The sequence below is a fragment of the Lissotriton helveticus genome, chromosome 9 (genome assembly GCF_964261635.1).
Source record: "Lissotriton helveticus chromosome 9, aLisHel1.1, whole genome shotgun sequence".
NCBI classification, from domain to species: domain Eukaryota; kingdom Metazoa; phylum Chordata; class Amphibia; order Caudata; family Salamandridae; genus Lissotriton; species Lissotriton helveticus.
Genome location: NC_136070.1, coordinates 868,508,369 through 868,533,970, shown reverse-complemented (window position 1 = coordinate 868,533,970; position 25,602 = coordinate 868,508,369). Strand labels below are relative to the sequence as shown.

The 25,602-nt window shown below is 48.4% G+C and overlaps 2 protein-coding genes across 2 annotated transcripts in view; both read right to left on the bottom strand.

The window, feature by feature from the left end:
* Nucleotides 1-25,602, bottom strand: part of LOC144781932 (leucine-rich repeat and fibronectin type III domain-containing protein 1-like protein) — a 568,434-nt gene that overhangs the window by 212,532 nt on the left and 330,300 nt on the right. The window lies entirely within an intron of this gene.
* On the bottom strand, nt 22,446-24,053 carry LOC144783020 (uncharacterized). The gene is made up of 2 exons (XM_078662208.1): nt 23,750-24,053; nt 22,446-23,474 (listed from the first exon to the last, which is right to left on the bottom strand). Exons 1-2 carry the CDS (start codon nt 23,904-23,906, stop codon nt 22,489-22,491), a joined length of 1,143 nt encoding a protein of 380 aa, XP_078518334.1. The 5' UTR covers nt 23,907-24,053; the 3' UTR covers nt 22,446-22,488.

Genomic DNA, 25,602 nt, shown 5'->3' with positions numbered 1-25,602 from the left:
CTTGTGCCTTGCCAATACAACCAATTCTGGAACTGCAGCGTAGCTGCAGCGCCAGGATTGGTTGGAGCAGGCCAACCCAGCGCTCATTTTGAGACTGGGGGCCTGCGGCTGCTATCTCTCGGCTGTTTTGTTTTAGCCGTGGGATTGCAGGCTTTGAAGTGCGCATGACAGATTGGTTGGCTGTAGACAGCCGGACAATCTTTCATGCGCACTGGCAAGGGGCTGATGTAAATGCAATTGCATTAATCAGCCCCGCTCCCTGCCCTCACCCTGAAGCCGCCATAACGAAGAAGCCGCCATTGGTAAATTAACCTCTGACTTTTGGTGTGAATTTGGTGTTGGTAAAGGACCTGTAAGTACACCGGCGACTGTTGAGAAACAGTATCCTCACACTGCTGTTCCAACAATAGGTCAGCTTTCAGTGGTTTATTAAAAAAAAAAGTATGGGCATGAGCAAAAAGGTTTTCTTTGGAGGCTCTTCTGGTGGGAACGAATACCAGAGTTTTGACTACTACTGCGCTTCCCGTGTTACCTTCTTCCGATCTCTGGTGTGAAGAACTTTCGGTTTTTTTTACGATAAAATCGCTAAAATCCAAGCTGACTTACAGAGGGTGTGTGGCAATTTTCAGTCTCTACTGGTCCCTCCATCTCTAAAGTTGTCTCAAACCAGCGCCCAATTTACGAACTTCAATCCAGCCACACAATCGGATGTGCTGGCAGTCCTTGAATCTCTGAAATCGGGATCGCCTTCGGACCCCTGCCCGGCGAGGGTGCTAGGGGGGGTGGCGAACATTGTTTGCCAGGAGGCTACTCAGATTGTGAACCTCTCCCTCTCCTCTGCCACTGTCCCTTCTTGCTGGAAGCAAGCCAAACTTCTTCCACTTTTGAAAAAGGCAGGGCTAGATCCATCGGCCACCTCTAGTTATCGTCCCATCTTGCTGCTTCCTGCGCTCGCGAAAGTCTGCAAGAAGATTGTATTCAGACAACTGGATAATTTCATCGAATCCTCTCAGGCCCTTCACCCAGCTCAATCTGGATTTAAGGCGGCTTTTAGCACAGAAACGGCGCTGGTGGAGGTGTCTGATGCCATCCGGGAGCGTCTGATTTTGTTGGACCTCTCTGCCGCCTTCAACACGGTGCCCCATGCTCTGCTCTTGGCCAGGCTGGCGGAGGTGGGCATCTCTGGACGTGTCCTTTCCTGGCTTACCTCTTTCCTGACCAATAGGACGCAACAAGTGTGGATGCCGCCTTATGCCTCGCGGTCAAAGAATCTTACTACAGGTGTGCCCCAGGGGTCCACATTGAGCTCCCTGCTGTTTAACATTTACATGACCCCCCTAATTCATCTGGCAGAGCAGCTGGGGGCCAAAATAATGGCCTACGCCGACGACACCCAGTTGTTGTTCACCTGGCCGAAGGACAATCTGGATACCTCGGTGGTGCGCTCGTGTCTGGCCTCTGTCTTCCGCTGGCTTGCCCTGGCACAGCTTAAGTGTAATGAGGAAAAGTCAGAGGTTCTTCTTTATGGTACCTTTCCGGACAATTTCAGGGACCTCATCTGGCCAGTCGATCTGCCCTGCCCTAAATCAATAGGAGGCCCGGCGAAAAATCTAGGGGTTTGGTTCGGGCAGGATCTTAAGTTTGAAGACCATCTAAAAAAACTGACTGGTATCTGCTTTGCCACTCTTAAGGCGTTAAAAAGGTTCTTCCCACTCCTCCCGAGAGAGGCTAAAGAAACGGTTTTGCATGCCCTCATTTTGTCTAGGCTCGATTATGCCAACGCACTGTTCAGTGGCCTACCTGCCTATCTTATTCAGCGGCTTCATGTCATCCAAAATGCTGCTGTGCGGCTTTTATTCCAACTTCCTAGGAGAGCCAGTGTGCGATCTCACCTTCGCAGTCTTCACTGGCTCCCAGTCGCCCATCGAATCCTGTTTAAATCTTTGGTTCTCGCGTTTCGGGCCACCCACAAATTAGGTCCGATGTATCTGCAAAAAAGGTTTGTCATGTATGTTCCCCGTCGCGCTCTTCACTCTGCAAATTTGTACCAAATGACCATGCCCAAATTTAAGTATTCAAGACTGGGCGGTCAATCCATTTCTGTTCAGACTGCCAGGGCTTGGAACGCTCTCCCGCTGCATCTAAGAGCGTCTCCGACAATCTCTATGTTTAAGAAGGGGCTCAAAACACATTTGTTTAACATTACCATATAATCATTTTTCCTATGCGCATTTTTTTTCTGGATAACCTCACTCTTCGCGCCAGGATACTCTGTAGTAGCAGAGCGCGATATAAAAACATTTATAACATAACATAACATAACATACTAAGACTGCCCAGTCCTTACTCCACTCTTGTCTCATCTTCCCCCACCCTTTACTTCCTGTTGCTTTGTTTTATCCTTGCACTTTCTACTTGATCCCTGCTCTTGTTAATGTTTTCCATTTTTTTCTCGATTTTGTAGCTTTTCTCTCCACTGCTGCGGAGAAAAGTCTGATAATGAAAACTAAGTCTTGGTCCTCAACAGTGAGGGTCCCTGCCCACCACATTCAATCGCCTGCACAAATTTGGAAGTATCTAGTTTGAATTGCGTACTAGTAATGTGTGAAACCTCATAGCTACGTCACTACCATTTGATATTTGACCTACGCGTTGAGACTCACACAAACTATGGAGGAAAGATGGTATTACATGGATATTTAATCACTGACAAGTACCACCAACTGATACAATATGCAAATTGAGCAAAAGACGAAAGAAAAACACTGTTTGCCCACAGGCAGCTTTAGATAGATTTGACAGGCCAGGCTGGATTGCCCTCAGAAAATCTGAAATTGGATAATTATTCTGCTACTGATCTACAAGTCTTTAGGATTTGCCAGCATCTGGTTGAAACCAATCAGTTAAATGTGACTGAATGGTTAAAAATACATTTACAAAAACATCTAAAAATGTTGCTTGCGTTTCACAAAGCTACTTGTGTTTCTAGCCACTTTTGCTGTCATTAAATCTGTGTTTCCATTCGTGAAAAGATGCACTTGCCCATTAGAGTAAATCTCGAGCTAATCTACTCACCGGCAGGGAAGGGGGAGTATTTGTTTGTTGCTAGGAATACAAATGCATCTATGTACATCCCGCATGGGAAAAGGCTTGAGATGTACGTATGTCAAGAGCAGGAGTAAAGCTGTTTCCACAGCAGAATGCAAACGGAATACCATGAAAAATGATGGAAGGGATTTTTCGAGGAACAAAAAAAGCTGCACTAATGTTTGACATGTTTGCATGCGTAATTGTGCACTACGTTCAACTGGAAATGCCTTCGAGCGAATGTAAATGGGCAGTCTCAAAGGATATCAAAAGCACGCCGGGGAATCTACGATGGTTGCTGTTAGCCAGCCATAATCTTGGAATCTTTCTGAATTTCAAAATAGAATTAGAAATGTGTTCCATGTAGGAGGAATCCCACTGGTGTAAATAACGAATTTATTTTGTGAGTAAGCCCATTAGATTCCAACTCACTTTAAAAAAAAAAAAACAGTACACAAAAATGTACAAATCCGAAAGTGTATTTACAAAACGAGTGACCCCTGCCGCCGCCCCCCGCCAGTCATAGATTGTGGGGTCAGTTTACACACGAATGCCTCGTCTGCCTGTCTATGCACAAAAAAAGCAGTGGACCTTGCCAAATATTTCTGACAAGCTAGACACAAACTCATAAATTCACATATATTTACATTCGCTTCAGACACTATGAACAAAGACGAGAGTCCGATCTAATGTTATTGTTCAAGTGCATGCGCATGGCTGCGGTGCAGCCCATCACGCAATTTTCCCGCCAAATTACCTAAAACCGCTGCAACACAAAAGAGATGGCCCCACGTGGGGCCTACCCAGGCTTTTTACTGGAAGTAGGTCAAAGGAAAGTAACTCATAATCTTCCCGCAATCCTGCCCGTCTGGGGCTCGAGGCAGGTTGCGTCAATTTCATTTAGCTCCGCTCATTGCTGCAACGGAGAGATCAATTCTTCCCTCTGCGCAATAGTCATTATGAAGAGAAGCTTTATAGGTGATTCCCTGCACCTCGCGGGCAAAGCTGCCTTGCTAGCCAGGTCAATCCATTTTTATTGGAAGGAACGTACGAAAGAGAGTAAGAGGCCTTGCAGAGGGCCAGTTTACAGCATCGGGAAGAGTCATTATTTATTTATGTATTTATTTAACAGTTTTATATATCTCTCATGCGGAAAATAGTATATGGGTGCTTTGCTTAGCAGTAACAAACTGTAGATTGCAGTATAAAATAAAACAAGCATTTGCAATGCAATAAATAGGTCTCGCATTTACGCTAGTGTCCGTAAGTGCGACACCTATTACATTACAAATGCTAGTTTGTAAAAACGCCCATGTGGCACTTTAACTTTAATGTTGGCAGCGCCCCTTTCTTTAGATGAGCAGTGTCTAAAGAAAGGGGCGTGACCGCCATTAAAATGAAAGTGCGGTATGGGGCGCGTTTACAAAAAAAGCATTTGTCTAATTGACAAATGCTTTTTTTTTGTAAAAGCGCCACATGCCACACTGTTAAAATCTAGATCGCGGCGTAAACATTATCGGCGCCATCTTGTCTCTTTTCAGGTCCATGCATGCGCGTAAGCAGCAGCCATTTTGAATGCTATGGTCTCTCTGCCTACTGCCGATAGCCAGCGCGTCTCACCCCCTCACACCCCGGCTTCGCAAGCACACACCCCCCTTTTTCCTTTGACAACCCCCAGTCTCTCCTACTTGGGCCCTAAACGCACCTCCAGCGCGACCCTGCCTCCGAGCCACACCCCGTGCTGAACCCCACACCCTTTAATCTCATTCATAAAACAGGCCCTTTTGATAACCTCTTCCTCCTTGCCCTATTGTTCGGCCTGATCCCAGGCCATTACTTAGCCCAACAGATGCAGTTTATTGCCCCTACAGTAAGACCTCGCCTCACTTCAAAGGAGCGGGGATTAATCAATGCCCTCACACCCCTAGATCCGATCGATCGCCCGCATTCCCGTTCCCAGCGGAATGTCCAGCTGCGCGATAGCCATCACGCTGAGATTGGGGTGGGGACTCCTACTGTAGATATGTGTGGGAACGGGTCTGAACCGGGGATTCCAAAGACGCCTTTTCCGTACTTCAAAGCATTACCAAGAATGTGTTGCATGTAATAAAGTAATAAACCAGTGTATAAGAGGCCAGGCCTCAGAGATGTCGAGAGAGCACCTCGAGAAGATACCCTGTTGTCTGACTTGACGTGTTCTGTTCCGTCGGAAATAAACTCCTGTTTCCTGCCTTCCAGTCTCCAGCGCCTGCCTCTTTATTTGGTAATCGTGAGTTGGGTGAGAAGCGGCTAACGCCGGGCAAACCTTGAAAAGGGGTATAACGACCTGATCTGCCTGAACCCTTTTTCATCAATTGGCGTCCCAAACGTGGGGCCCATCAGCGACACGTGGATCCAGTGGGAGAGGTCCCGACGACGGAGTGGACGACTGCAACGATCGGGAAGTGCACCTGCCCGATAGACCCTCGTCTGGCAGCCGATCACCCGAACTTCACTGGTTCCGAGCAGACCTCTCTCGAGTGATCTACGGTCCTGACTGGGAACCATCAGGAGTGCCACAGCAATTACGGAGAATAGAGGATGATCGGGCGCTGGAAACGGAAGACGAGAAACCATCCATACGGTCCGGGTAAGGTCGTGTAACACGACAAACTGTGAAATAGTTGATTAATTAATTAGAAAATACTAGTATTACTCTCCGAATTGTTGGTTCTCTTGGAGATTCTCTGTCTGCAAACGGAGAAGAATAGAAAGTATTCTCTCTTCCTTTGCAGGTAGTGAAGGGTAGGTAACGCAGGCTTTTGCCCCCGTTGTAATCCGTCGTGCCTATTTTTCTCCCCCACTGATTGATTGTTTGCCCGAACAGTGCTTGTTCGGGGATTGTTTTCTCGAGAATTCTCTGTCTACAAACGGGGAAGGATAAAAGTATTCTGTCCTCCTTTGCAGATAGCGAAGAATAGGTAACGCAGGCTTTTGCCCCCGTTGTAACCCGTCGTGCCTATTTCTTTCTCGCCACTGATTGTTTGATTGAACGGACAGTAATTGTTCGATATTGGTTCTCTCTTTGGGTATTCCCTATTTTGCAAATACTGCAGAATAGAAAAATTCTGTCCAGTCTTCGCAAAGTAGCGAAGGATAGGTAGTGCTGACTTTTGTCCCCGTTGTAACCCGTCATGCCTATCTTCTCCCCATTGGTCAGTAGTTGGTTCAGCCCGGACCGCTTATTAGAGGTGGATTATCCGGCTCCTCTGGAGGGCACCCCTAATAAGGATATGTTTTTAAAATATGGACTAGTCGCCGTAGCTTATAGTAAGTTATGGAATAAATATACTAAAAAGGATCAGGAAAGTCAGAGGCCACTGATAGGATCCTTCGATGACACCAAAATAAGCGTGCTGGGAACAGCCCTTTGTAGCAATAAAACCACGCCCACTATGCTTGATAGTTTCGGCATGTGGCGCAAGGAAGCAGAGCAACGAAAGAAAAGAGAAGAAGCGAGAATAGGAAAAGAATTGCGAAAAGCAGCCCACATGGCCGCTAAGAAACTAGAAGAAGAGATAAAAGAAAGAGCAGAAAGCAGACAAAAACAGGAATCTGAGTCGACAGGCCAGTGTCCCGTTAGGACCCCCTCTACGCTCTACCCTGAGCTGAACCCCAAACAACGGGCGAACGATGAGCTGCTGCTAGGTCCTCCGATCATCTATATGCCCCCCCCCATATGCCCCCTCCCAACCCCTAGTACAGCACTTGCCAGCTCTGAGTGCAAATGAGAATAGCCTTGAATCTAGTGCCCCAGCCCTCACGGCCTCCGCTCCGGCCGCATTAGTAACGACATCAGATGAACCCAAGACTAGCAAGCAGCCACCGAGTAGACTGAATAGATTGAGCAAAGATGAGCGAGAGGGAATTGACAAAATAGCAAAGGCACTGGTAGAACGGAAGGAGAGCGAGGAATACACGATGGATATGCACAATTCGCATGCCGGTAGCCACAGGCGACATTTCATTTTACGGTTTAGTTACCACACCCTGAACGCATATGAGGATAGGTATCAGAATCGGGGTCCTGTTAAACTGACAACGTTATATAGAAAAGTCGATATTGGAGACGAGGCCGAGTGTGACGCGGCGGACCTCTTCATGCAAACGCTTGAGGTCTTCCGCCACCTCATGGAACAGAAACCAGAAGTTAAGATTACAGTCCCCGAGACGACTGGGTCCCCATCAGAACTAGGTAACACCATGATGCCTATCAGAGAAGCCGCCCCCTACTGGGTTCCCCCGCGAGGACAGGGAACGAACGATGATATCAACCATGCAGATGCAAAAGGGAGGGTCGTGTACAACTGGGTCTATCAACCATGGGATCGGCAAGACATTTTAACTTTTAGGCAAACCCTGCCCGATTTAAGAAAGAACCCAACAGCATTTTATACCGAACTAGGTACAGCCTTGGGCTCAACAATAATGACTTTAGCGGACATTGACTTGTTTTTCGGGTTATGTCTGCCGGCCGATGTGTGGAAGCAAATCCGAAAAGCCGACCATACAGACCTGTTCGGACATACCTGGAATCAACTCAGCGAACTAGATAGGCAGCGAGAGCCCGGAAAGAAACCTGTAAAAGACATACTGGAACTCCCGGACAAAATAGTTCAGAAGCTAAAGACATTGATCCCAGAGAAGAAGGTAGACTGGTCGGTAGTCACGGCTTGCCGTCAGAAACCACAGGAAGACGTATCAGAATACTTCTCCCGATTTGAGACGGTGTTCTCCGACTACAGTGGCCAAGACATGACCACTGCAACCGGACAACACCTATTCGTGCAAAACTACGTGAAGGGTCTATCACAAGAGGTCTCCCAGAAATTACAGACGAGCGAGAGTAGTTGGGGGGCCTCCAAGCCTGCAGCCATCCTTCAGATGGCTCAGTATTACGAACACCAAAAGAACGAGAATGATAGGGCGACTGAGAAAAAGAAAAAGGACTTGAAAGAACGAGTAATGATTGCCCAACTGCAAGGAGTGACGACAGGAAGGGAACGGTATAGAGGAAACTACCAGTCAAATGCCCCTAGGAATACACCCCCTAGAGACCACACACCTAGCGCTCCACGAACAGACCTCGATGAGAACCAGTGTGCGTTTTGCAAAGGATTTGGCCATTGGAAGTCCCAATGTCCGATTCTTCAGGAAATGATTAAAAATAAAGAAACGAGAGACACGACAAATGGCCCCAGGTCTAAAGGGCAGGGACAAGGGCACACCCACGACACCAACAATGACAAACCTAGCAAACCGAACACGTTTGACCGTCCCCGACAGAATCAGTGCCAACAGTCTGACTGCGACAATGCCCGCGACTTTGCATAGGACGGCCAAGGGCAAGGAAGGGATCCAGTCGAGCTCTATGTTGACCAGCAAGGTCCTTATGTCACCGCTAAGGTCCTAGGTACGCAATCTCCGTTCCTGGTAGACACTGGCGCGACACGTAGTGCGTTATCTAATCGACTGATTCCAAGGGCACCCTTGTCTGGCTCACAAATAACATCAATAGGCTTTGATGGAACGCCCTCCACTAACCCCTTAGCAGCACCGGTCTCCTTCGACTTGGACAGTAACCCCACTGACACGACGTTCCTGCTTTCCTCCAACACTCCCGATGCCATTATGGGACTTGACTTACTAAAGCATTTTCGAGCCACTATCAGGTGTTCGCGGGACGGGGTTCGAGTCATTCTGTACGATAACCCGACTCTGCTCAGACATTATCATGCACGACACATGCTCTCCATCTCTGACACTGACACATCCTTACTTGACTCTCTACCTCTGTATCTATGGGCAAAGACTGATGCTGATGTAGGACAAATGATGATCGACCCCGTGCGCATAACTGTCCGCCAAGATGCGATACTCCCAAAACTCCCACAATATCGGATATCGCCCGAAGGTGAGAAGGCATTGGTGATGATAATCCAGTCCCTGGTAGAGGCTGGAGTGGTAGAGGAAGTAGTCAGCAACGTTTGCAACAGCCCTATCCTACCCATTGTAAAGAAGCAGGGCGAAGGAGATGAGAAAGCGTACCGCTTCATCATCGACCTTCGAGAGATCAACAAGGTAGTTGTACCTCAGTACCCTGTAGTCTCAGATATCGCCACCATTCTGACCCTGATTCCTTCCACAGCCACCACCTTCACTGTGATAGACCTCAAAAACGCTTTTTTCTCCATCCCCATCCACCCAGATAGCCGCTACCTTTTCGGCTTCACATTAAAATCCCGCTCATATAGATTTTGTAGAGCTCCCCAAGGTTACACAGAAAGCCCTAGCATCTATAGCCAGGCCCTCAAGAGACAGCTGGGCGCCGTTCAGCTGCCGGAGGGAGTGGTGTTGATACAGTACGTTGATGACATCCTTTTGGCGGCCGACACCACTCCACTTGCAGTCACAGCCACCATCCAACTCTTGCACTTCCTCGCGGAAAATGGCCACAAGGTCTCCAAAAAGAAGTTGCAATTCTGCCAACCCCAGGTCACCTACCTAGGCCACCTCTTGTCCAAAGACGGGAGAAAGCTTACACCCGATCGAATTCAGGTCATTTTAGAAACCCCTGTCACAAAGACCCAGAAACAAGTCCGCTCCCTGGTAGGCCTCACCTCCTTCTGCCGGCAGTGGTTGCCAAATTTCAGCCTCATTGTAAAGCCACTACTTTCCCTACTAACCAAAGATGTCCCCTTCCCACTCCCTTGGACCCCCGAATGCCAATCCTCCTTCAAAGAGCTTCGAGACGCCCTTTGTTCTGCACCAGTCCTAGGAACCCCCGATTACACCAAACCCTTCTCTCTCTACACTCACGAAAGGGAGGGGTGCGCTTTGTCTGTCCTGACTCAAACTATCGGTCCCAAGCAAAGACCATGTGCCTATTTCTCTGCCACCCTTGACCCCGTAGCGAGAGCCTTGCCTGCCTGCCTTCGAGCCGTAGCCGCCGCTGCTGTCTCTATCCGACAAAGTGAGGGGATCGTACTCTCGAATTCCCTCACGGTATTGGTGCCCCATGCTGTTGACACACTCCTAAACCAGACTAAGACGCAACACCTGACTAGCGCACGACTGACCGGATACGAGCTAACCCTGCTTGCACCCCACATTACGCTGAAAAGATGCACCACACTGAACCCAGCCACCTTGTTGCCTCTGCCCGAAAACGACCCAAATGTCCCCCCTATACATGACTGTGTGACCCTCACAGACGAACAGACTAGGAGTAGAGTTGACCTCCGAGACACCGCCTTCACAGACCCTGACGGAGAGCTATGGGTAGACGGCTCTTGCATAAAACTCCCCGACGGCACCACCTCAGCTGCCTATGCAGTTACCACAGCCCAAACCGTAGTTGAAACTGCCCGCATCGCGCAGCGATCCGCACAGGCGGCAGAACTGATTGCCCTCACACGAGCATGTATTATAGCGACAGGGACTACTGCAAACATTTACACGGACAGCCAGTACGCCTTCGGAGTGGTTCACCATTTTGGACTCTTATGGAGGGAAAGGGGATTCTTGACATCCCACGGCACGCCCATCCTCCACGGAGATTTAGTCTCCGCCCTGATTGAAGCAGTCCTCCTTCCCAAACGATTAGCGGTAATCAAATGTCAGGCACACAAGAAGGTGACAGACTTAGTCGGACAGGGAAACGCGCTGGCCGACATCACTGCCCGAACCACAGCTGAGAATAGGACAACGACACGTATGTATGTGACCAGGTCACAAGCAGAAAAATGGACTGATGCTAGGGAATCGATTAGGGACATCCAGATGGCCAGCTCACCACACGAATTGACTGAATGGGCACGGGTGGGATTGAAAGACGAGGAAGGCTGCTGGCGGACAAAGGACACAAACAAATGGTTGCTACCCAATTCCTATCTGATCCCCATACTGACTATGGCTCACTCCCCTGCGCACATAGGATCTGCCCCCATGATCGAACTCATCTCCAAGGTCTGGCACAACGACAAAATCCCCGACTCAGCCAGACGCCTGGTCCAGCAATGCCTTATCTGTTTACAACACAACCCTGGGAAAGGAACTGTGGTACCCCGGGGAGGGTTTGGGGTCCCCGATCATCCTTTTGAGGTCCTCCAGATGGACTACATCCTACTAGAAAGATGCCAAAGCCTGAAGTATGTATTAGTCATTGTGTGTGCTTTCAGCAAATGGGTAGAAGCCTATCCAACCCGTGATAACACTGCCATGACCACTGCCAAAGTACTACTGAAAGAATTTTTCCCTCGCTACGGCCTCTGTTGAATTCTATGGAGCGACAACGGCCCCCACTTCATAGCTGAAGTTATCAAACTAATCTTGAAAGGGCTGGGGGTAAAACAGAGGTTCCACGCCGTCTTTCACCCCCAATCTGCTGGCTTAGTTGAGCGACACAACGCCACACTGAAACTAAAACTGTCGAAGATAGTGGCCACCACAGGACTTAAATGGCCAGATGCCCTCCCACTGGCATTGCTATCGATGCGCTCCACTCCCACTAAGCACCATTTGACCCCCTACGAAGTTGTATTTGGGCGACCCATGAATCTCTGGACTGCCCCTAAACCGACTTCCATTCAGGACGTCCCAGACGTCCTACTGTCTGATTACTTGTGCAAATTGACTAAAACGTTGTCTGTCATTCATCAGCAGGTGCAGCAGGCCATCCCCGATGCTTCCAGGGGTCCGGGTCACGATATCCAACCGGGAGATTATGTGATGATCCGAAATTTCCAACGGACAAAGAGTCTGGAACCCCGGTGGACGGGCCCCTGGCAAGTGCTGATTACCACCCGAACGGCTCTTCGAGTGGAGGGGAAGCGACATTGGCTGCATGCTCACCACTGTAAGAAGGTCTCCTCGACCCTGACCACGACAGAAAACGTCAGTACCCAGGAAGAACTGCTGAACAAAGACCGGCCATCATTGAACTGTTATCCGGATACCGAGGCACTCGAACTTGCAAAATTCTCTGATCCCACTGTGCCGTCCAGGGAAGGGTATTTCCTGCGTCGAAAGGAGGGAGCTTCGGATAAGTAGAACCACAGACTAAGTTGAATCTCAGAACGGTAGCCTAAACACACCCAAGGGTTACCTGAAGAGAGGCTAAACGAAGTCAGCGGTTCTGCCCACTACCGAGCACCTTGAAGATGATGGAAGAGCCAGATAAGAAGACGACGGAAGCAACAGGAAATACCCGTTATCGAAACCCAAAGACTGACAGTATACACAAATCGAAGACAATTGCTCTTTTTATTGTCCTCCTCTTTTGCCTCCTCCTCATGACTTCCTTCTGGATCATGGAAGAGAGCGCACCCGCTCATCAGATATTGCTGACCACTGCACAGCCAACCACTATGAAAGAACATCACCTGATCTCCCTTTCGCCGCAGCTCCGAGAAAGGCGTAAGGAGTTCTGGAACAATTCCTTCGTGCAACTGTTGCACCAACACAACCTTGCCTCCAACGCCACAAACTGCTGGATCTGCGGGTTGCTCCCGCATGCCACCGGACACTCCATCCCTTTCATCCCTTCCCCTTTTTCAGTTCATGGTTCTTGCCTTGCCTGGTTGACCCTCTTGCAAGAGAGCTACAAGGACAACGCCACTTCTGGTCAAACAGTGTCACACTTCTATCACGGGTTCTGGCTGAACAAAACCGGTAGGACGTCTGCTCCCTTTTGTCCTTTGACCTCTATCTCCTCCTTCCAGATGGACATCCCTGCCAAGGAGCGAGTCGAAATGCAGGTGGTCCATAGTCCAGCCAGACCCACCTTCTCATACATACGGAAACGAACTGCTGCCACTCTGACGGTGGCTCTGTCTGTTATCAATGTCACGGGCCTCGTGTGCCTCGAAGGTTTGGGAACACAGCCGGTGGGTCACAGTTCCTGCCACATCACCAGAACATTGGACTCCATCGATCCCCCCTCCTTTGTTGCTTCTCCGAATATGTACTTTGTTTGTGGCACCAAAGCTTACACTTGGCCTCCAAAAAGTTGGGGGGGTACTTGCTACATCGCCTTCGTTCTCCCTCCAACGTACGTGGCCCCAGCAAACCATCATCGGCAGAAGCGCGCAAGAGACATTGAACAAGCCGACTCCACCGGAGCACAGTTCCTGGATGCAGTGAAGGGACTTGTTCCTCTGTGGGGCCCAATGGCAAACAGCCGCGCCATCCGACATCTGACCCAGGCAGTAGAAATGACCATCAACATCACGGCTGGCATCCTCACTAACAATACGGCCGAGCTTCAGGCAGTCCGCCTGGTGGCTCTTCAGAACCGCCTTGTTCTAGATGTAGTTCTAGCTGACCGAGGAGGAGCATGCCGCATCATTGGATCCAGCTGTTGCACCTACGTGCCAGATAACTCGCCCTCAGTCTACAAAGCAATCGAACACCTCCACAGACTTTCCTCAGAAGTTCACCAAGAACAGGAAGAATGGTCGTTTGGAAACTGGTTTTGGGGCATTTTGAAGGACTGGGGATGGAGGTTATTCACATTTATATTGATACCGGTCGTGATACTGTGTGGGTGTTGCCTAGGTATTCAATGTTTGCCACCTCTGTGTTCGCTCATTGTTAACTGCATGTGTCCTAAGACTTCAGACTTCAAAACAGAACACATGAAAGCATTGTATGACCTCGAAATAAGAAATATAATGGGGATTGACGTAAATTACCAAGCTGGCTAGATATGTTGAAAAGGGAGGACTGTTAAAATCTAGATCGCGGCGTAAACATTATCGGCGCCATCTTGTCTCTTTTCAGGTCCATGCGTGCTCGTAAGCAGCAGCCATTTTGAATGCCATGGTCTCTCTGCCTACTGCCGATAGCCAGCGCGTCTCACCCCCTCACACCCCGGCTTCGCAAGCACACACCCTCCTTTTTCCTTTGACAACCCCCGGTCTCTCCTACTTGGGCCCTAAACGCACCTCCAGCGCGACCCTGCCTCCGAGCCACATCCCGTGCTGAACCCCACACCCTTTCATCTCATTCATAAAACAGGCCCTTTTGATAACCTCTTCCTCCTTGCCCTATTGTTCGGCCTGATCCCAGGCCATTACTTAGCCCAACAGATGCAGTTTATTGCCCCTACAGTAAGACCTCGCCTCACTTCAAAGGAGCGGGGATTAATCAATGCCCTCACACCCCTAGATCCGATCGATCGCCCGCATTCCCGTTCCCAGCGGAATGTCCAGCTGCGCGATAGCCATCACGCTGAGATTGGGGTGGGGACTCCTACTGTAGATATGTGTGGGAACGGGTCTGAACTGGGATTCCAAAGACGCCTTTTCCGTACTTCAAAGCATTACCAAGAATGTGTTGCATGTAATAAAGTAATAAACCAGTGTATAAGAGGCCAGGCCTCAGAGATGTGGAGAGAGCACCTCGAGAAGATACCCTGTTGTCTGACTTGACGTGTTCTGTTCCGTCGGAAATAAACTCCTGTTTCCTGCCTTCCAGTCTCCAGCACCTGCCTCTTTATTTGGTAATCGTGAGTTGGGTGAGAAGCGGCTAACGCCGGGCAAACCTTGAAAAGGGGTATAAAGACCTGATCTGCCTGAACCCTTTTTCATCAACACTTTTACTTTAATGGCGGCTGCGTCCCTCTCCTTACACTCGGCTCGTTTAAGGAAAAGGTGGCGGACGGCATTCAAGTGTAAGTGGGGCACAGGCCAATTAAAATAAAAAATTAAATAAAAAGTAAAAACAAAACAAAATGCAGCCGCGTTTGGCGCGGCAAGTAAACCAAAGGTACGGCCGCCACTATCAGCATGGCGTACCATGTAAAAAACATAATAAGAAAGCGCCGCAAGGAAGCGTGTCATGCCTGCAACAGCAGGCATGTGAAAACCATTAAATGAAATAGTGCTCAGAGAATGTAATTAAAGCCTACCGAGCAACAACACATGTAAAAGGAGGTGTCCACGTAAGTGGTTACAAAACGAGATAAGGTGGTACTATGGAGGGGCTACTAATCCTATTGACCAATGAAAAGCCACAGTTTCCACAGGACAATGATACAAGCCAATGAAAAATATGGGCGGAGGGTGGGCAGAGCTTCAAGTCCATACCTGAATACAGCATGCCTTGCAGAGTAGCACATGCACTGCCCAGGCGCGACCTAAAAAACTCTTCGTTGGGAACAGTAGGAACCAATAGATAATGGAGATAGAAGGATGCAATTATACCTAGTCTAGATAGAAAATGGAAAAGCGAATTTTCAGATGCAAACAGGAAGATAGTAGCCATAGTTTCGCCCTTAAATCCGTCTCCAGTGATTTCCAGAATGAAGAGGCTGCTCTGAAAAACGATTATTGTGCACATGCTAGGGTGACCAGGCTTCCAGGATTTGCAGAGACAGTCCCAGTTTTTGATTATCTGTCCCAGCAGATTTCACTAAATTCAGTACATGTCCCAGTTTCCAGAGAGAGTCTACTGAACTCAGAGGGAGGCACGCTTTTATGTGTTCCAATACTGGATTAGTTACCATCTGTTTCAGAAATCTATCTAATGAACACTTATGATGCTCTGTGTAAAAGGTGCATTTAATTTAATCTCCTTAGTGCCTTAGTGTCTGTAGGTTCTGTGTTGGTGAGCACTGTCATTCTGCACCCCTCAATGGAAGTCCAATTGTGGTCCTACAGCTATTTTTCCTAATTGTCAATGAATTTAGCTTTCAAAATCAGGTCACCCTAGCACATGTACCATTTTCAAACTCTAAAATTCACGGGAAGTGTGCTGTACTTCAACATCATCTTTACCAGCCCATATGAGACAGTGAATTGTAATCATTACTCTGGCTTCGATTTATAACCAATGAAGCTTGGTGAGGATGGGGGTAATACAGTAGAAAAAAGTATTTGATTTTGGAAATCCAGTGCCATGCACTACAACAGCAGCCACCAGGGATGGTCCTGACAATGTAGTTGAGTATTTCGTCCCTTTCTGCATCTTTAAGTTGACGTCAGTAAAGTACCCCCTTGACAAATCATTTTACGACACATATCGATGCTTTGAGTGAGAATATGAAATTGCACGATTTGCTTAAACAGCATTGGAATTTCCCAACACCCTCTTTGAGTAAGATAAATAGCTCAGTTTTAAGAGGGGTTAATTTCTTGGACTTTGATTGGTTGGCTTTAATGTCATTCTGATATGTTATGTTGATTTGTATAGCACACTAATCACCCAAGAGGGTATCCAGGCACTTGGGCAAGTTGTGTAGGTGTGTGGCCCTTGGCCCCAAAGTGCTGATATAAAGAGCAAGGTCTTCAGATTCTTGCAGAACTCAAGAAGTAAGGAGGAGGTTCTGATCGTTCCATGTCTTTGGCATGATGTAGGAGAATGAGTGACCTCCAGTTTTGCTTTTGTGTATGAGGGGAGTGTGTGCGAGTGAGGCAGAGCACAGGTGTCTGGTGGGTTGGTGAAAGTGTATGCCTCTGTTCAGGTATTCTGGTCCTGCGTTGTGTCGGGATTTGAATGTGTGCATGAGAAGTCTGAATTGACTGCGCTTGTGAATTGGTAGCCAGTGAAGCTCCCTGAGCTGCAGTGTGATGAGACATGGGAGATCCAGTATGAGTCGTGCGGCTGCATTCTGGATGGTGTGGAGTCTTCTCCTCTTGCCTTCTCCTGCATTAAGGTGATTTGCACCCATCTTCATTTTACGGCAAAAAAGGTAGCGTGTTGGTGCTCTTCTAATACAAAATAATGTAGTCTGTTTAAAGTAACAAGCATTATATGTTGTGCCATGCTATAACACAACATGAGAAGAGAGGAAGAGGTAACGGAAAGATAAATAAGCATGTAACATTGGATTACCAATCCAAATACAAACTGGATCACAGGCAATGATGAGCCACATTGCTTGTACTATGGAGTTCAGCAGAAGTGTTAACTTAGCATCCTGTGTGTTGTTTATGTTACGAACATATCCTGTACCTTGCAGGTTAACAATAGAGGATTGTGCATCCGAGGGAAGAAGGACTATTTGAGACTATATATGTGAAAGAGTGACTGAACGGATGTGAAAGTTAAAATCTCTTCTCTTGGCCGAATTGAATGGAGATTGCTGGGAAAAATCAAAATCGTGATAGGCCTTGATTCTGATTTTATTTAGAGGGTGGTGGGGTGTTACATGGCATTTTAAACTTTAGACATCAAACTGGTAGGCAGTGCATTTGTACAGCTATAGGTAGTAGGAAAAACTGGACGTTGGCATAAAAAACTTGCAACATGACAATTTACATCTTCCGGGTCAATGAGTGAGTGAGTGGATTACAGTTGTGGCACCAATATTTCTAAGATTGATAGAAGTGGTAGCCGATGATGAATTACAGTCAGGGTACTACAGGAATATCATGGTTCTAACTTTTGATGTGATACCTCTGAACCAGGTGGGGGCCACAAAGGTTGTTTTGAGTCTGTGTACCTGCTGTAAGTTTGGACGAGCCACCGTCAAGCTCCTTAAGTGATGTGCTGTTCCATAAGGTAACATCAACTTTGGCCCACACCCTTAAGAGGCAATTTTTTGACTGTAAACTACTGTAGAATGGATATTAGAATACAAATAATAAGATGCATCTTCTGGAGTTCCTGCCAACAACTAGAAATCTGCGAAGGGTCATTCTCTGCCACCACGACTCATGGACAACTTTAACATTCCAAACATCTTGTGGCTCTGGCAGTGCACTAAATTTAAAACAGAGAATACCATATCAAAATACACCAGATTACCAAATGACTATAAAATCCAGCAAGTAGGTTGTTAAATTGTTATAGTGAACTATGAATGCCCAGTTAAAACTAACACATCATAATCCATGAGATGCATTCAACTCCAAACTAGCTAATGGATCCATCATTCACAACACATCCCAATTTTAACCCTTTCGTTGCGTTGCGTCCGTCGGCCAACGGCCGTCGCGAGCATTACCTCCGTAGTGCTGCGCACGTCCGTTGGCTGAAGGCCCGCACCGCAGCGGAATTGCTGCCGCTGTTAAGGTATTAATCTTTTATGTAGTGGATTGTCATGTCAGATCACTTTTTGTTAGGAGAGAGCCTGGTGAGCAAACACTCCATAGGAGGACCAGGATTTTATAAAGTCCCTCCAGTAGTGGCTGCTACTGACAGGAGTGATGGGGAAGGGCGGGGGACTTACCTGGGTATGGCAGCGACCGCCTCTCCCCCGTCCTCTTCTTCCTGTCGTTGCAGGCAGCAGGAAGCACCCGGGCTTCCAGGCTCCCCTGAACCAATCACAATGCTGCAATGCAACATTAGGATTGGTCCGAGCACTGTGGTTCGGCGCTCAGACTGGGAGGCTTTGTATGATCCTCACCAGGCTGTGTAAAGCAAGCCTGGTGGGGAAGAGTCAAAGTGTGCATGATTGTTTGGCCCACCCAAGAGGGATGGCCAAGCTGCCATGCGCACTTAGGGATTGAAAACCACCACTATCCCTGCCCTGCCCAGTGAGCCTCTGACTTCCATAGGGAAAAAAATGATGATAACGACATGCTATTACCATTTTCTTTTTCTATTTGAGCAGTGGGGAGACGCTCCTCTGCCTTAGCGGAAGAGCAGCCACTGATACCCTCAATCAAAAGTGGACACAGACAGGAATAACACACAAAATAATACATTTGGATTTCTGAGTGGCTGCATTTTTAGTTAGGATCTAAAATTGTGCCTCAGTTCCTCTAATCTTCACACATTCAGAAGAATAAAGTTTACAACTGTGCAAACCTCTTGAGAGCGGCTTTTGGTTTGACGGAGACTGAGCAAACGCACCGAAAAAAAGTCAGAGGCAGCGTCAGAGACTTACAGAGGGCGACGAGCACTAATGAGGCATAAGGGATATGAAATAGAGCTATCTGAGTGAAAGCATCTCCAACACTTTGGATGCCCCCGCGCCCTCACCCATGCCCTGAATTCAAAAGGGTTCAGGTCGCTTGCGCGTGCATTAATATAAAGGGCCTCGTGAAGCTTGCACTTAAAAAGGTCAAATTACCTCCCAGATCGTTGGCATGGTAATAACCCTGCTCTCAATACTGATTATGCTAATGATAGGTACAGCAGGCCAACATGTTAGAGTCAGACATTCATTTAATAGCGTGACATTTAGCATCATGCTTTCACATCTGAATTGTTTTCTTTTATTTCTGAAATGCCTTAAAATAAACCACGCATGCTGTACCTACTTTTTCCTACAGTTTGTTTATAATGGCAGTATAGGCTGGGAGACTATACATATATATTTGTATTTTCAAAGGTATTCAATCATGCAAATATTACCAGAGCCTGTAGACACTTAAAGCACAAATCATTAGAGTGCCAAATACCCTGTGGGTGCTTCCACATGCTACTCAAAGAATAACCTTTATAGATCACCTAGGGGCATATTTACAATGAAATGGTGCAGCGCAGCTCCACAAGCAATTTTGCTGCATCAAGCTGCGTCATTTAAAAAATGCAGGGACGTGCCGAATTTACAAAAATGCACACCTATGCTCTACCCTGCACTGACGCACAGACAGCAGCTGTGCACCAACGCAGGCACACTTGCACCATGGTGCAAAGGTGCCTTTGTTGCAGGAATGATTGTGTTTGTGCAGGAAGGGACAGCTTCCTGCACAAAAACAATCATTAATGAAGTTTTGCTCATTGCTGCAGACTGGAGCGCACATTGAAAGAGCAAAAAACAAGGTGAAATAAAAGTATTTCTTCCTGGTGTGCCACTTTAACGCCTCCCCCTGGCAAGGGGTTAGTTTTTGGCACTGCCTCAGATTTAAGAATCCTTGTAAATCTGGGGCAGTGTCAAAAAACCCTGGGTGTTGCATGGCAACACCCATGACAGTCCCCTTTGATGCAGAATACTGCGTGGAAGAGGGGCATATTTACAAGGCCATGTAAAGCCACGCAAAGTGGCTTTGCGTGGTCTTGGGAATATGGGCCAGCGCATAAGTGCAACCGAGTGTCAAAAAAAGTGATGCTAGGGTGGCGGTAGGAGCTTGCAAATATGCCCCTTAGTCTGGCTGCCTGTACATCAGTGCTCACCTGTGGGTTATTCTTCTGAGGATTTGTCTTGTCTGTCTGCCTTGAGTGTCTGACTGTGGATTGGTCCTCTGCGGCTCCTGGGTGAGTTCTTTGGAGCATGGACCATGTCTGCCTGTCTTATGCCTGTGGATTGGTCCTCAGCTGCTCCTGGATGAGCTATTCAGTGCATGAATAATACCTGACTGTCTTCTCTGTATGCCTGTACATTGTGCAGCTCGAGAGTAAGCTCTTTTGAGCACTTTCCTTATACGCCTGTGGCCTGGTCCTCTGCTACCCTGGAGTGAGCTATTTATAACATTTACCATTCCATCTTTACGGAAAGTGCATGAAAAAGTATGGGAACTATGGGCCCGATGTAGGTAGGCCGTTACCGATCGGTAACGGCCGAAAATACCGAATCTGGGCCCTTACCGATCGGTATACTGGCATCGAGATGTAGGGCACAAAAAAAAGTACAAATGGGAGCGAAAACCGAATCGGAATGATTACCGAATGTAAAAGAATGCGATACGTACATACCGAAAATCGGATACAGTACGAATCGGTAACACACCGAATCGGATGCAAACACCGAATCGGTGCATGTACCGATTCGGTAGTGACACCGAATCGGACATAAGCCGAATCGGTGCATGTACCGATTCGGTAGTGACACCGATTCGGACATAAGCCGAATCGGTGCATGTACCGATTCGGTAGTGACACCGATTCGGACATAAGCCGAATCGGTGCATGTACCGATTCGGTAGTGACACCGAATCGGACAGAAGCCGAATCGGAGAACCTACCAATTCGGTAGATTCACCGATCGGGAAAATCCCCGCTTCGGACAGATGGGGAGATGTAGGGAGACACAGAAACACCGATTTTGGCTCAAAATCGGTAGAATCCACTCGGAAATTACCATGGATTACGATCAGGTGGTAACCAACTCCAACCCATAAAAACAGCCCCAAAATGCATTGCAACTTGCAGGATGGCAGCTTTTTATGTCATAGCGAGGCGGCTACGGCTACAGCAGCAAGGAGAGAGGGAATGGCAAAGAGAGGAGCAGGTATACAGACAACGTATCACCCTGGTCATGCTGACAGATGCAGAGATCCTACAGCGGTACAGGCTGGACTCAGAGACCATCACAGACCTCATTAGGGACCTCCAACCCCTGTTGCAGCACCCCACCCCAAGGGCACACGCAATCCCTGTGCAGGTGCAGGTGCTATGCTGCCTACACCTGCTGGCGTCTGGCAGCTACCAAAGTGTAGTCGCTGTGGCAGGAGGGGTGACCCAGAGCAGCCTGTCAAGGTTCTTCCACAAGTTCCTTGATGCCATGATCCAGAGGATGGCCCACTACATTTCCTTCCCTGCAACCCAGGCAGAACTTGTACAGACCAAAGCAGACTTTTACCAGATGGCAAGATTCCCCCACATCATTGGCTGCATAGACGGCACACACATTCCGATTTGCCCACCATCTGACACAGAATACATCTACCGCAATCGGAAGTCCACTCACACCATCAACGTACAGGTGATCTGCAATGCGAAATGCATCATCACAGACCTGGTAGCAAAATTTCCGGGTAGTACCCACGACTCCTACATTTTCCAACAGAGCGGCATCTATGCACGGCTGATGGCTGGGGAATTTGGAGAAGGATACCTCCTAGGTGAGACACATCATCAGCCCCCCATAACCAAAAACAGCAAAGTGAAATACATGTATGCATGTAAGTAATTTTACCCCTTTTCCTTCTAGGCGACAGTGCATATGCCCTCCGTTCATTCATTCTCACCCCCTACCTCAACCCCTCTACACCCAGCCAAAGGAGGTATAACCGTGCCCACAAAAGCACCAGGAATGTTGTGGAAAGGACATTCGGCATCTGGAAAAGCAGGTTTAGATGCCTGCACAAGAGTGGAGGTGCAAGGCAGTACACCCCCATCACCTGTTGCAAAATCATAGCTGTCTGTGCAATGTTACACAACCTTGCGGTGAAGAAGGGCACTGAGGTGGAGTTGAGTGACTACGAGGACCATGATGACGACGAAGCTGTGCCACTAACACAGCCAGCTGGGGTGTGTACGCCAAGTGATGGGAGACATAGACGTGAGGAGATAACAGCAAACTATTTCTGAGTGAGTAAAAATGCACAGACAGGTGAATGGTTGTGTTGAATAAGCAATTTTTAATACTGTTGCTACACAGTTACTGCACTGATGTGCAACAAAACAAAGGTGTAATGTCAATGAAAACAAAAGTCTAGGGTCCAGGTTGCCTCACCCGCCCTTGCTAGGCTATTTCTTTGAGCGCTTTGCAGCCCCACTGTGGTGTCCCTCACCCCCTTCAGAATGACCAGCGGCATCTGCGGAGCGCCTGGTGCTCCTGCGTGGCTCTGACGCAGCGCTGGCCGGGCTGCTGCGGCTGCTGCTGTCCCCAGCATCCCCCAGGTCCAGGGCAGGATTTGCGGCAGTGTTAGAGATGATCAAGGCCTCCATTGCTGTCGTGATGCGGGCCATTCCCCTTGTCAACTCTGCGGTATTTTGAGCGAGACTAGACTCCATGTTGGCACCACGCTGACAGAGTTGTGCCGTTGCTGCAGCAAGGCGGCTCAAGGAGCGGTTCTGCACCCGGGCATCCCGCCTGCGCACCACCTCTTGCTCCTCCATTCTGCCACATAACTGTGTGATGGCAGTGGTTAGCCTGCCTAAACCTGCTACTGCCTCCTTGTTGGAAGCCACAAAGGCCTGAAATCCTTTCACCATTTCCCCCATCTGCAGGTTGTGCTGCAGGAGCTGGCGTTGGCATGCCATGATGGATTTCGCCTGCTGCCTTTGGATCTTCACCATATTGCCTTCGAGGCCCCGGAACACACTGGCCTCCCGTGCTGGGTCTGCAGTGGTGGGAATGGCACGGCGCCGGGTACTGCTGCTGCCCGCCTGCTGCGTGGGCTGGGGTGCCACTGGTGGGGGTGTGGTGCTGGCCGGGGCCTGAGCCCCTGCTCCCAGGACAGGGTGTACTGGAGCCACAGTGGCAGGAGCTGGTGTAGGTGGAAAGAGCTCCCTTGTCGGGGAGTTCTCTGGGGAGAATTGCAAGGAGGGTGTGCTTTGCATTTGTGGGGAGTGAAGTGCATCAAAGTCAATTTCCAGGTCTCCCTCAATATCCAGGCCTATGGTGTTTTCCTCCTCCTCCTCGGCAGCCTGACTCGTGCTCGGCCCTGCGAGTGCAGTGGTAGATGGTGCTGCTGCCTCCTTTGGCAGTGTTTGTCCGCCTGATGGTGCCCCTAGGTACAAAGAAGCATTTGTAAATAGAGTACCGATGTATTACAGTCAGTACAATTAAAGCATTCCACATGTCCTAGCATCTCCGTAGAATGTGTTCCACTGTTTCATGTCTTGTGATTCTGCACTGCCATATTTTGATACCTACTGCTGACTGGATGTACCATGATGCTTGTCTCTTGTATGTTGGTTGCAGTACTGTGCTGGGGTTTGGCTATGCATTGTGTCTAATGGGGAGGTGTCTGGTAGGGTGTGTCCTGATGCGCATGCCTCTTACCTGTAGCTGTAGCTCTGGCTGAGCTGTCCAGGGTCCCAATTCCGGTCACGCTCTCCCTCTCAATGGTGCTGGAGACCAGTTCCTCCAGCTCGGTGAGGGGTGGCGCCGGGTTCCTGCCACCACCAGTGACTCCAGCCTGCTTCTGGATCTCTGCCATCTTCCGTTTGGTCAGGCTGCGGATGTCGTAGAAGCGCTTCTTCAGCTCATCCAGGGACCTGGGGGTGACACCCACAGCGTTGACCTTCTGACCGATATCGCTCCAGAGCCTCCTCTTGGTGCATTCTGGCACATTGAGGGACAGCCTTCCGAATAGCTGCCGGTGCACCCTCACCACCTCCTCAACCAACACCTGCAGCTCGGTGCTGCTGAACTTAGGCTTCCTCTTCTGGCTGGACTTCTGGCTCTCACTCTGGTTTGCCATCTTGGTCTGAACAGTTCACTACCTCCTACTCCCACTGCTGCTAACTGTGACTGCTCAGCTCAGGCAGGCTCTCCAGAAAGTTCTTAATTGGCTGCACCTGCCAGGGTTGCCACTCCCTGTTTGGGAGGGGGAGGGGGAGCCACCTCATTGGCTGAAGCGGCTTTAACCGATTCGGCTATCTCCGAATCGGATATTACCGATTCGGTAAAATCCGAATCGGTATCATCTGATTCGGAGATAGCCGAATCGGTTTCTTCAATGCATTCCTATGGGCTTTTTGGCCATGGGTGTGTTTTCATACCTCCGATTCGGTAATAGCCGAATCTGATTTTTCCGACTCGGCTAATTCCGATTCGGTGGTAGCCGATTCGGCTAGTTCCGATTCGGTGGTAGCCGATTCGGCTAGTTCCGATTCGGTGGTAGGCGATTCGGTAGTTTCCGATTCGGTCCGTGCTGATTCGGTACGTACCGATTCACATTACCGATGCCGACCGATTCCTTATTATTTCGCTGTTTGTTTCCTACATCTCGTTTTCCGATTTCAGAATACCGAATCGGCCCGCCTCGGTATTTTGGAATCGGAAATTCCCTTTTACCTACATCGGGCCCTATGATCCGGAGTGCAATGTGTAGGGGGGGGGGGGGGGGTCAGTGAGTGTGGAGGTGTGGTCATAGACATGGCTAATAAAACAAAATTCTGCAACTATTCTGCCGGCCTTTGGTTTTCAGGTAAATGCATATAAAGTATAACGCATAAATTAAAAATACATGCAAGGTATAGTAATCACTGGTAAATGCACTTGTTTACATTATGAACCATCAGCTGGTTAATGTATCTCCTGTGTGCGTATCCTGGCAGTCAAAGGATTTTTGTTGGTGCAGTAGGTGAGAGCGACTTGCATTTATAGTGCTGCAAGGTCCCAGCCTGGGATTGAAACCGCTGTGGATGTAGAAGTCATTTTTTTAAAATGGTATCACGCACTGCATAAGAGAGGTTTGCGCAACATGTGCAAAAAAATTTAGCATTTAAGAAAAAACAAATACTTTCATAATTTATATTTTTAGTTATACATGATCAAACAATACGTATACGTTTCCATTTATAAGATGCACTCCAGAACTCAGCAGGTAACACCCTTTATTACCTCTTAAAAATAATATATCTGACACTATGAATCCTCACATGACTCCATAAATTTAAGCCAGATACTGGCTTCTAAGTAGCCTTTGCATTTACTGATTAACCAGTTGTATGCGTTTAAATTTCTTGCACCCAGGAAGCACCCTGGAGAGCAAACATTTTTTTCATTTTGCTGTCTGTACTCATTGGCTTCACAGCACAGGAGACTGCTTCCCTTCCACTGAAGACAGCAGTACCTCAAGAATGGCAATAATCATTGAAGGATGGATGTTGTAAAAAAAAAAAGAAAAA

What these genes read in the sequence shown, in the direction of transcription:
- LOC144783020 (XM_078662208.1), bottom strand. Translation starts at nt 23,906, where the DNA reads ATGGCAGAGATCCAGAAGCAGGCTGGAGTCACTGGTGGTGGCAGGAAC. An exon ending in AGCCAGAGCTACAGCTACAG is followed by an intron (nt 23,475 to 23,749) that starts GTAAGAGGCATG and finishes CTTTGTACCTAG; the next exon opens with GGGCACCATCAGGCGGACAA.